The sequence below is a fragment of the Syngnathus acus genome, chromosome 1 (genome assembly GCF_901709675.1).
Source record: "Syngnathus acus chromosome 1, fSynAcu1.2, whole genome shotgun sequence".
Classification (NCBI taxonomy): Eukaryota; Metazoa; Chordata; class Actinopteri; order Syngnathiformes; family Syngnathidae; genus Syngnathus; species Syngnathus acus.
The window spans coordinates 8,551,714-8,564,452 of record NC_051087.1 but is presented as its reverse complement, the minus strand read 5'-3'; the positions used below and the strand labels follow the sequence as shown (position 1 = coordinate 8,564,452).

At 39.0% G+C, this 12,739-nt stretch overlaps 2 protein-coding genes across 5 annotated transcripts; both read right to left on the bottom strand.

Moving 5' to 3' along the window:
* Positions 1-675: 675 nt before the first annotated feature.
* Positions 676-6,249, bottom strand: caly (calcyon neuron-specific vesicular protein). The gene is made up of 5 exons (XM_037255773.1): positions 6,137-6,249; positions 3,851-4,029; positions 3,531-3,650; positions 3,206-3,319; positions 676-1,776 (listed from the first exon to the last, which is right to left on the bottom strand). The coding sequence occupies exons 2-5, from the start codon at positions 3,977-3,979 to the stop codon at positions 1,537-1,539; spliced, it is 603 nt and encodes a 200-aa protein (XP_037111668.1). The 5' UTR covers positions 3,980-4,029; positions 6,137-6,249; the 3' UTR covers positions 676-1,536.
* Positions 6,166-11,076, bottom strand: nsmce1 (NSE1 homolog, SMC5-SMC6 complex component). Of its 4 annotated transcripts, none has more exons than XM_037255746.1 (8): positions 10,976-11,076; positions 10,614-10,742; positions 10,391-10,512; positions 10,176-10,253; positions 9,917-10,060; positions 9,466-9,582; positions 9,240-9,366; positions 6,166-6,304 (listed from the first exon to the last, which is right to left on the bottom strand). In XM_037255746.1, the coding sequence occupies exons 2-8, from the start codon at positions 10,717-10,719 to the stop codon at positions 6,288-6,290; spliced, it is 711 nt and encodes a 236-aa protein (XP_037111641.1). In that variant the 5' UTR covers positions 10,720-10,742; positions 10,976-11,076; the 3' UTR covers positions 6,166-6,287. The 4 variants fall into 4 exon arrangements, with proteins under 4 accessions (XP_037111641.1, XP_037111652.1, XP_037111622.1 ...); XM_037255757.1 differs by lacking the exon at positions 6,166-6,304 and adding an exon at positions 8,291-8,521 and having other exon boundaries at positions 10,391-10,519; XM_037255727.1 differs by lacking the exon at positions 6,166-6,304 and adding an exon at positions 8,291-8,521.
* Between the last annotated feature and the right edge of the window lie 1,663 nt (positions 11,077-12,739).

Below are 12,739 nucleotides of genomic sequence, written 5' to 3'. Positions count from 1 at the left end.
AGACTATGTTTGAAAGTTTACAACGACCACACACACTCAAAACCCCGAATTACCGATTCCGTGCACTTGTGGGAACATTTGTGAGTGCAAATGAGATGCAGATGAATATCGACTGTACAAATGGATACAATTGTTGGCGCCATTCTGTTGAAGAAATTAAAACCAACAGTAATCACTAAAATAACCTTGAAACAAGTACTAATGAATAAAAATATACTGACAATATTAAAGCACTGAAAATCAGGCAGCAGCAAAACCTTTGAAACAAGCCAACAAAACAAAAAGATATTGCCCAGGAAAAAAAATTATAATACCTGAAGTTAATATTTTGTTTAACGACCTCTTTATTTATTTAATTAATTCGCTCCTCATGTTTGTGTGTTTCAGGTCTTTTCAAAAATAGTCAGAAAGTTTTCATGCAACTGGAGACCATGCTTTCTGAATGTTGGCAGTTTTGTTTGAGAACGTTTTGGAATTTTTGTTAAACATTACATTGTCAGATGCAGCAAAGCATCCCCAGAACATAACTGTGTGGTTTTTTTTTAATGAAAGAACAGTTATGTTCATGTGTGTCTAGTTTTAGAACTGCAAACCTCTAGAACTGGGATGGAAAGGAGTTGCAAGATCTATGTTGAATCATCTCAGAAGACCTCAGATAAAGAAAAGAGCTTCATGAATGAACAAAATCTACATTTTTATTTTATGTCCATGCACTGAGATCCGGGCAGATGGATTGTGATGTAAGGACAAGCTGTACTGTGATCTTACACTCCTACACACGCAAACACATTTTTGCAAAAAACATAACCAGTGAATCACCATTTGAAGAAAAAAAAAAAGAAAAAGCTGGGAAAAGAGTGACAGTAATGACACATTAGGACACCAAAATTATATGAAGCTGACATCAAACCTTGTATAAAAATATGTATAAATGTCAATGTGTCCTCAGCCTTGGAAATGAATGTCCAATTAGTTGTAAAGTAACGGAAGATGTAAATGTTTGAATAAAAAACATGTTGCACGCTTGAATAAAATCAATGACTAAAAATGTAGACTAAAGCAACTACTCCAGATACATTCATATATTTAAAAATCACAACAAGACATTCTTTATGTCGTTTACTTGCATACTTGTAATCAAATGACAATTATTCTTGCATGGGCCATAACAGTCAGTTCTGACACTCACACATTTCTCATTTAACATCAGTTTCATAATGACAGAACATTTTTTTTTAAAAATGTCACACAACAGCAAATTGAAAGGTGTCATTAAAATGTGTCACTTTCAACATCCCATCGTGACAACATACACCAAAAATATGGATACATCGTGAATTCATGTGGTGCGCACCGAGTTAAGTCAGTGAAACCGCAAGTGACGGATTCCAACATTTTAATAACATTCTTGCCTCTGACCACAAACTTTAAGACGCGCATTCCCACGCACATGCACACACACAATTTCATTATGGCACGCTTTATAGCATCACTGACTGCCCGGTGAGAGAGAGAAAAAAAAAAGCACACCAATAATCACTCGTCTCTCTCCTGTTCACCTTTGACTGGCTGGCTGTCATGTTTGATGGGGTCGGGCTCCTTCAGAGCTCTGATGACCGGCAACCACGGCGATGGCATCTCAGGGCCTGTCCTCTTGACCTGGTTGAGGCGGCTGAGGGCGGCATACAGCCCAGAGTTGGTGCTGCCTTGGATGTCTTCCGGATTCTGCTGCTCGCTGGAGAATATCTCCAGAGCGGCCGGAGTGCAGTGCCTCTGCTGTTCCCACAGAAACAACAGTGTGACTGACGCACAAACCCACATTGAGGGCCTTGACATGCTGGAAACTTAAATTTGATGTGTTTTCCTTCATGAAATTATTTTTTGAAGCCGAACATACAAAGAAAAATAAAATTATGGCTGGTGACTTCGGACAAATGTTAAATACATATTATGTATTTCTACAAATACAGGTGGGAATTCACACCAGTTCATCAGTACCGACAGAAGGTCCGTCATTGATGGACTTGCGTTTTCGGGTGAAGAAGGAAGCCTAAACATCGACTGTAGCCACCTTTGGTGGCTTTGTGGTGAGATCATGTGCTGAAAAAAGGGACGATGCTATGTCATAGTCCCCTTTTTCATTCACTTGGGTGAGAGAAGAGGAAGTGCTTCAACACATTTTACTGAATGTGCAAGTAGAATGCGCACGCGGATTCCCAAACGACTTCAAATTTTTCCCGTGCCAGTACAGTATTACCAAAATAAAAACATTTGAAATTAACCTCAAAAGCACGTGAAAGTAAGTCACAAAGATGAAGGATATTTCCGCTATAATTACAGTTAGTTTTATAAACGTAAAATGTAGTTTCAGTTGGTTATCTCATTTGTATTTATTTCCTATTCAAGATTTTTTCAATTGTTTTAATTATTTGGTTCGTTAACTATAATAACCTTGCTCGCCATTCACAGCAAAGAGGTAGCCACATATTTTTTTTCCCCGATCTCCTCCAACAATTTGTCCTGAAACATATGCATCATTTAGTTTCATTTGTTATTAGTTACATTAGTTTCAGTTAGTTATCTCGTTTGTATTTATTTCCTATTAAAGATTTTTTTAATTAATTTGAGTTTTAATTATTTGGTTCATTTTCGTTAATTATAATAACATTGCTTGCCATTCACAGCAAAGATGTAGCCACATATTTTTCTTCCTGATCTCCTCCAACAATTTGTCCTGAAACATGTACGTATCATCAACCCTCACTTGACTCCAGCGATGCATTAGTTGGAAAAAAAATTCAAAAAGCAACTGTACCTGACAAAAAACTTCAAAGGTTCCCCATTCCTCATTTCCTGCTGTCCCCTCATAGCTAAGCCTTTAATCACCATTTAGTCACGCTCAGCCCTAATTAAAGAGCCCACCGATTCACAGGCGGGTATCCCGACCAGAAACCAAGCGCTGTCCCTCCCTCCGAGGTTCTAACTAACACGCGTTACGCCGCTGCCTTGGTACACGATGCCCAGGAGGTGTCATTAGGAGATAATGACTTTCCTGCTCCAGAGTGGAGAAAATTCTCACGGATGTGAGGGTGTGCCGGGAAACAAAGTCCCAGAGGAGCCACATTCTGTGATACTGCTATAAAGTCTACGTACTTTGGACAGGACCAGTTCATAAGCTACTCCCGTGTGTGTGTGTGTTCTGTACCTGAAGGATGAAGCCCTGTGGGCAGGTCAGACGGTCGTACCACATGGCTTTGTACATGAGCAGGAGGAGGAGGCTGGTTAGAAAGGCCAACATGATGAGGATCAGGCCTGTGATCTGAAGAACATACACACACATGCATTCATAGTTGAAAATTACCATAATATTCATTCTCTGGTCAAAGTTGAGTGAGTTTTATAAAAATATTTTAGCATTTTAGAATGTTACAAGAATAACATAATCTTTAAATGTAGAATTACTAACAAGAACATAAAATATTTAATTTTTTTTTTCTGTCGCGTTTGTGTACTGTACATTTCCCAACTACCTTGACTCTGTCAGACACATTTTTATAGAAGTTGATGTTTAGCCTCTCAGTGCTGGGCATGAACAACTTGTTCTTTTTCTTTTGTTGCAGTTGATAATGAGTCGTCGTCTTCACAATAACCTGAGGAGGAGGGGAAAAAGAATGCAATTAAAATAACTCCAATTTGCCTACAGACTAGTTGGAATTGAAGAGTAAGTGTGATGCAACAGAATTGAGGGAAGGTTGCAGCAAGATGAAATCAGCTTACTTCATCTGCAATGGACAGCATGTTGTGGTCATTGTGCAACGTTATCAGCAGAGAAACGCAAGGACGGACTTACCTTGTCCGCAAAAGACTGCTGGAGCTTGCTGACCTCCAGGGGTGTGATGAGGGGGATGTTATCAAAGCCATCATCTGCAGACGGCTGCTTCTCCATCTTATCAGACAAATTAGTACCCAGCTTCACCATGACTGCACTGTTGCGGGCGGGCCAGGCAACTCAGACTTAGGTTAGAGGTCCTTGATGAGAACGAGAAACACCATACAGATGCTATAGGATAGGCATAATAAATTCTTTAATCGGCTTTATCATAAAGTAAACAAAATGAGAGCAAAGTTTGATCAAATTTAAGTGTGATTTTCATATGGTGAGTTGTAGACCCATTTTAGGTGGGTAGTGGACAGCTAGTAAAAAGTTACATTTATTTCTATTTATTCCGATTTTTTTCCAGAACGGTTCTGAGTTGTAACAACTTCCCACATATAATGCATATAAAATATTGGCTAAACATCAGGAAATGTTACGGACCAGTTTCGAGAAAAAAAAAAGTATAAATTAGTGCATCCACAGGACTCTTGATCATGTGAATGAAGCAATCCATGGACCAATATATGCATTTTGATGGTTGATTTGATTTTGCATTTATTCTGTCAGTGAGGTCATCATTCAGAAATTTAAAAAATGCTATGATTCACCTACCGGTTTCATTCAAAGCTCATCATCTAAATGTGGCAGGAAGAGGTAAATGAGTCATTCCTAGGTCATTCGCACGGTGTAATGATCTCGGGCCCACTGGCCCACTGCTGCGCTGACTCACTAATGACACGTCACACGACTGATGCACATAATCCAAGCCGTAATGGCGGTGTGAATGTGCACTTTGGACACGTCAATGTACAACTTTGGTGAGTTCCGTTTGAAAGGGGCTAGGGAATAAGTCTGTAGCTTGTGCCTCAATACGTTTGTCATAAAAATCCATCTTTGGGCACAGAATCAAATCACAAGCAGTATGCAGCGGCTCTCTGAGGGACGCCATTACTCAAGTACATCCAATGTTCTCAGTGTGTGGGTGGTGGAGGAAAGTGTGAGAGCGATGAATCATCCTGATTAGCATCTGTGATTACCAAATAAACTGAGAGTGTCTAACAAACATCTGATGGGGCTGAAAATAATATCCATTTCTATTTTAACATAATGCTCATCTCTACAATTAATTGATACGACACTAAAATTTGTAAATGTACGTACATTAACAATACAGTATCAATTCATCAAGTAATTTAGCATTTCATTGAAAGTGTTGAATTGATCTGTGATTAATTCTGTTTTAGAGCAATTGAGGAAAAATGTAGCGCACTGCCAGGTTGCAACCAGCAGAGGCAGCACTGATTTAATTTGTTGTCTAACAAAATGTGAAGATGAAACAAAGTAAACCCCTTTTTTTGGTGGGAGATATATTTCAATATTATTCACTATAGGTGAAAATTTGCAATAGAACGACCATAAAAAAGTTAGACTTCTCACACACTTTGAACACGTAAGGAGTATTAAGAAAGACTTTTAAAACTCATTGAAAAAGGGCTGGAAAATGCATTGGCAGATGTGACCCTCCTTTCCCGCATGTGAGGGCATTCCAATATGTATAGTGTAAAACCCCCCCAAAAAAAAAATCACTTTCAGATTTCTGTAACAGACAATTGCCTTTCACCCCAAAAAATCTGCTTTACGGCAGCGGCACCAAATGTGGACCGAGATACAGCAGTGGAACACTGTACATCCATTTTATGGAAATTCCATCGGACATCGTTAATGACCTCAATACATCACTGGCAAAGAAACAGGAGTCAAAAACACAATTAGCCAATTAATTGATCGATAATTTTCCTCTCACATTGGTTAAAGCAAATGGTGTCAAAAGCACATGCTTAGTGTGACTGCCTTTGCAAATGCAAACTTGCTGCATTGAAGCTACATTATCAAACAAAGGTGGTGCAGTCAGACAAAAGAGCATCAATACAACAGCAAATCCACTTGACATGTAGACCTGACCAAAAAAACATCTATCAGTAAATGTGCTTGTGGGTTTTCTTTTCCTTCTCTATGATCTAACGATGGAGCTCCTGTTACAGATATGGTGAGCTCCCTATCTATCGCATCCTACATAAAAAAAAAAAACGTGTACCAATACAGGTCCAGTGTGTCACCGACAAGGTAAATGATGATGTCTGGCCTGCACTAATCGATAAGGAACAAATGAAATCATATTTCTTTACAACGAGAGTGTAACAATAAAGCTGTAATATTTTAGCATCAAACTGAAACACAGAGATGAGAGAATGAACTTACTGCGGATGTCTGTATGGCCAAGCGGAGGTGATCGCACGCCACTGATGCTGCCGGGGACTTGGCTGTGAAAGATGGTTGCCGTGGTGATGTGTTGTTACCGCACTGCGCATGTCACCCAGCTTGCGGCAGCTTCCGGAAGGTAAAGATGAACTCAGCCTTGAGATTCATCTAAAGGGAGAGATGGAATGACAGAACAGTGTTTGTTTCAAATACTGGAAGCATTCACACATTTGATTTGAAAAGCCCTCAGATTTGATGACAATGGCAAAGTACACACATGTCCATGTTTGGAAGTCAATTACAATTGACAAGAGCTGTAATTTAATTAATTCAGGTCTTTAGCCCATATAACATACATCGTCAAGAGTGGCTTGACACGTGGTCTAGGCCACTAACCTAGAGAAAAAAGGCTTTTCAGTCATTTAAATTCTCATTGTCTGTAGTGTATTTTCAAGCTGTTATTGATGTGCTCGGATATGAGAAAAAAAGTGCCAACCACTCAAACACCGGGAAAAATATACTACTCCTATTTAGCATCATCTAGTTTCTGATCATTCTAACCAAATAAGGGACACAGGGAGCTCAACTGATTATCCTTGATTACATGAAATTCCATTTTAGTTCCCTCCTAAAAATTATTTTTCTTTTCCGATCCGAAATGATTTCATTGTGAAAACTGCTGAATATCTGGATTTCTTGTTAAATACACGGGTGAGACAAAGTGCGGCAGGTAGCCGCTGCCAGCCTGACCCCAGATAGTGCAAACCCTCACAGAAAGCAGAAATTGCATGGTGCAGCACCACCTACCGGTAAAATGCCTGAACTACAACCAGGCCATGAATAGTATTAAACAATGAAATACAACTTGGTAAGTACCGCAGAATCTTCCTATTGTTGCAATCGCCTCAATTTTTGCATCATTATCTACTTTTGTTTTCTGGGGAACCTACAGTATAAAATACTTTTGAGTGTTTTCCTTTTTTCTTAATTGTGACTCTGCAGATTCTTTTCTGCAGAGGTTCTGGGAATCATGTGTCATGTTAAGTAGGTGGTGGTAATTTAAAAGAAGACGCCTTTTAAGTTGGACAGAGGGTCAAAGGCCAGCAATTCGGGAGCACCGGTCGTACTTGCCTCTGACCTACGGAAAGATATGATGTGACCTCAGTGACCTGCAGAACCTTCAAACATTTTTATATCAGTACTATACAACCAGAGACAGCACACTGAAAGTTTTTTCTTTTGATGCACGATTATCTGGATCAGCACATTGGAAGACTGTAAGGGGGAGCTGAAGCATATGAAGATGTATGACGTACGTGTGATAGAAGTTTGTTCAAGAGCTCTTTGAGAAGTGGATGGAGAGAATGGGCTCAGCTTAGGCTTGATTTAGCTCAGCATTTCATGGGGACAAAGGGCCATCTTCAGCCATGCTTGGCTGTAGGAAATAGGAAAATACTCATCTATAAATTTCAAGGCCCCCTGCCTGCCACCTTCCCCTCTCCCAAACCATCAACGGAGGCAGTATTTATTTTTTTGACCTTTTCTTGACAGCGTTATGACATCAAAGTGGATCGTCTATCTGTTGTCCTATACACAGAGACAGGTGGTGTCTACAATGTGAGAAACTGACAGACAGTACGGGGGGGCACTGGAGTGACACTCCGTTAGCCAGCAGAATTTTTAATTTCCAAGAATTATTCGCAGTCACAGCTACAAAGGTCAGCAGCATAATTTTGATTACTGATTACCCTGATAACCCTGTACCATTTATATACTTGAGTGTTTTGTTTGTCTGTGGACCAATTGGGTGTAATATGTCTTGTCTCCACCGTGGGATAGTAGGAAACGCAATTTCGATCTCTTTGTATGTCTTGACGTGAAGAAATTGACAATAAAGCAGACTTTGACTTTCAACATTATGAAAATACCCGTACAGTGATCTTGGATCTTGGAAATTCCATGAAATATTTTTCATGTAAAATGGAGATAAGCAAAATCAAATACTTTTTCAAGTTAAACAGATATTAACACCACATCTGAATTTTCTGGTTATTATGTATTTAGATTGTATTTTGAAATGTTTTAGTTACACTGAGAACATTCCTAAGCTTATGCAATTGTTGTTTTGACCATTAAAAGTCAGAGGTAAGCAAGTTATTTGTTCTGAAAAACTTTATTTGCCTTCCAAGCAATTTTAAACCAAAATGGAAACGGGAGTCAGATATTTATTTACATGAACTTTTGAATCAGATGGACTATATTTGTTATAATGTAGATATCTAACAAATATTAAAATTCATATTTACAAATATACAGCTTGTTTTAATATACAAAGATGATACTAAGGTCTTCATTTGCTGGACCGAGACCGACGTGCCTCAATATCTGGAATTGACAAAACAGTGTGATTTAAAAATAACAAAATATAGTGGTGCATCAACTTATGAGTGACTAGACTGTTTTGTCTTGAGCTGCAAGTAAATACTAGACGTTTTTTTTTTTTGTCTTGTGCTGTGAGTAAATATTTGTATGACGCGAGTGCTAAATGGTGGTAGAAATTTCACAAGCAGTAGAAAAATAGAAGCAGTAAATAATTTTCTAAAAAAGTCGAGAACAAATTTTTGCATTATGTGAGTGCTAAATGGTGGTAGAAATTTCACAACAAGCAGTAGAATTTTTTTTCTAAAAAATAAAACGTGCTTGCTTTAAGCTGTTCATTGTTATCGCCAGTTGAAGACTAACACTAAATAAAGGAAATTTTATGTGAGGAAAAACGGTTCATAAGAAGAATGGCTGTTTTTAACCAGAACAGTGGAGGCTCATCAATAGAGAGCGCTAACACGACGCACTACCGCCCAGCTTTCAGTTTGACTTGCATGATGCTTGTTGGAGAAATGGAACACAATTTCTGGTCGTTGTTTTTGTAGGGCTAAAAGAGATCAATGGAATTTCAACTCATATATATATATATATATATAAATAGGGATTTGCTTTGAGTTTCAAGCGTGGTCATGGAACAAATTTCAGTCAAGGCTACAATGCCCGCGTGACTATCATGCATTTTGTGTACTGCATAGTCTGTGTGCAAAAAATGGACACATACCAGGGATCCTGTGAGGCCAAACATCATTACAGGCGGGGCACCGAGGCTCTGTCGCCCCTCTGAAGAATCTTGCCACACATGGGTTGTGTATTTTTATGCCACATGTTGGATTCTCACAGATTTGGCTCTGAAATTTTAAATGAAAGGATTTGTCTACTTTGTTTGACACAAAACCATCAAGATCGGCTTTAAAGACTTTAGTAAGGTGATGTTTTTTGGAGTGGACCTGGAAGGCAATGTTGCGACAGATGCGGCACACTTTGACCTGGTCCTGATACATAGTGCGGATGTATTGCTCCATCTCAATGATACATCTGGTAGATAAGCAGTATTCGCCATTTTTCTGCACAGAATGAAGAATTACAAAAAGTGCATTTCTATCATTTGACATGCTTTGCAAGTTTAACACAAATGTATATACAAAGGTGAATCAAAAAGCTCTTTGCCCGTTAATTGATCAATATAATAGCCTACAGCTCTTTATTCTGGCAATCTGTGATTGCAAAAACTGAGTAGAATTATTTCTGTGATGATGTAGTGAAGTAGATACCAGCACTGTGCGTGAGTGGTTAGCACGTCTGCCTCATAGACAAAACATTTACAATACAAACGCTGTTCAAAAAAAAGAAAAAATACCCAGCAAAAAGCAATATCTCAGGTTCCGATTGGTTTCCTACCTCAATGAGCCAATTGTCTTGCACAAGTCGATTGAGCAGCTCTTCTGTGTCTCTCTTCTTTGTTTTTTTGGTCAAGGATTTGGCACAATTAAGAATTTCCGTGGAGTAGACCCTGCCAGTTTCTGAGTCCACGATCAGGTCCATCTTAACATGAATAGTGCACGGTTATCAAGAAAAACACACAGTACGTTAGTGCACATTCATGTTGCTTTGATTAGAATTTGGGTCCAAAGACGTGAGAGTACATGACTGAACGTACTACTTTCCGGAAAATCTCCAGTTCATGATCGGCGTAGTCAGTTGTCATTGTGGTGGCGTCCGTTTCAATCATGTTAACCTGGACAGCAGTCACATCAAAGTGATTAATAACAATTCTGCAAGACTACATTATTTATTGCAGTATTTTTACTTAAATTGGATTATAGCTGACTTGCAAAATGTTTACTTCATGATGCTGCGATGAACATCACTTACTAAAGCATAGTGCTGCACACCGCTTTCTTCACACATTCCTTTTCTAATCTGCATGAACATGGGCTCCAAATTAGAGTTGATGGTATCAATATAGTTATCGAGCTGGTCTGGAGCGTATGACGCTGGAAACAACACACAAAAAGAAATCCACATGTAAAAGTGACGTATGGAAAGGCCAGCAGTGCCACATATGTAAGCAATGTTCATTTGTGCAGTGACTCACTGTTCTGCGTACTACAACAATGATGGAGGAGTTGCTTTGCATTTGCTTCATCAACAATGCCAATACGCATCAGCGTCTGCAAGAATCTTCTGTGGCTGTCGTCCATCTGGTGGCGCGGCTCTTGACGTTCTAAAGAAAATACAGTACTGTTATGTTCATTTCTTTAACAATTACGTGTCAATGGTGTAGCATGCTAACAAATAAGGAAATCGGTCGTTTCTTTAGGGTGCTAACAACAGCCACAATATGTAGTGTGGCTATTTATTCGAGGTGCTACTGACTTGACATTAAAATTTCACGGTGTTGCTATAAGCGTCGGTTAAAAATATCCAATCACCATTTTTTGAATAGAAATACATTACCAGCGCTAAAATCAACTCAACTTCGGCGCTCTATCGCCTTCGTCTTCCACGGCGCCATGGGTGGTTTAGCAAGAAATTGCGATGATGGCGCCACCTGCTGCTCCGGAGTAGGATCGTGAAGAATGATGTATTGAAACTGTTCTATACTCAAATGATAACATTTTCTTCCACTTTCCTCTTTTTTCTCATTTCAGTTCTAAATGTGCACTACTGTGATTTTGAATACATTTTAGAATATCAAACAAATGCTGGAGGTGCTTGGGCTTCACAGCGTAGCGCCATCCTTGGATCAATGTTGTATGTACTATATTATAATTCCTCAACTTCATTACAATCAGGGTTTGTATGCTATATTTGATCTGTTACAGGTCAATGTCAAATGTACTACGTCTTTGGATTCGGGGGTTTAAATGCTGTCGTTTGATCTGCAATTTCCCTGCTGTCTGATCAATCAATAGTCTTTAATAATATTGACACTTTTAGCAAGTCATCTCCACCCAAGCAATAAATTGCATTGTTGTAATTAATTACATAAAAACAATGGTAATTGTAAATGCTTTAATAGCCTAACAAATTAAATAAGAACATATAATACAAGGTGTCCAAGTCTTTGATTGCAATAAAGTCTATTATAAACATTATTTAAATACAGTTATGTCATTGAATTTTACGGCAGCATTTAAACAAATCAATCTTAACATTATTCCACATATGCTAAGCTCAGTTTCATCCAACTGTCCAGGGGTGAATTCTGACCAACACTGAGTAGTGAAAGTCAGTGATGTCCGCTCACAAAGTGTAAAAACTCAATGGAAAATTATGTTTACGCTGCTAAAATGGTTTACAGTACTCTGTCACAGAAATCAGAGTAACCAAAAGATCTAAATGGCTGAATAACGTTCACAACTAGCAGTGAAACAACATGAGAAAGAAATGGATGAATGATATGACTCTTGCACTGACACCTGTGAATCACACTTAAACATGACACACACAGATCTTAGGGGCACTTTAGAGTTACCAATCAATCCGATATGCATTTGGGTTGGAACGCGCAACTTCTGAATCAAATAATACAGCCCTTAACTTAGCATTTACCACAGTAACACTTGCTCAAAAGATGCTTGTATTCGCAAAAAAATAAATTAGCCACATACAGTAAATAAATTGTTAGTGTCAACGAAGCATTGCATTAGTGTTTTAACGCATTATTCTTGTTGAGCCTTATTACTTATTTGGTTTGCTTTTCCATCCATCTATTTGCAATAATTGTTATCTTTAGAGGTAAGATGGGCTTTCACTTTGATAGGGCTTTTTTGCCTAGAAAGGTACTCAAAGCGCTCTGACTCTTGGTTCACCTGACTGAGTGAGAGGCATGGTACAACAAAGATGGGTTGCCAGCCAATCGTAGGGCATGTAATGTTTTTCTGCATATATTATTTTAATTCTGAAAATCATATCCAGTGGCTGACTGTTTGTCTGCGTTAAACTCATAATTTAAACAATTAAATTAAATGGGGGGGGGGGGGGGCATCACGGTTCAGAGGGTGCAGGTTCGATTCCACCTCCGGCCCTCCCTGTGTGGAGTTTCATGTTCTACCCGTGCCTGCGTGGGTCTTTCCATAGGCACTCCGGTTTCCTCCCACTTCCCAAAAACATGCATGGTAGGCTGATTGAGCACTCTAAATTGCCCATAGGTGTGAGTCCGATTGTGGATGGTTGTTTGTCTCTGTGTGCCCTGCGATTGGCTGGCAACCGGTTCAG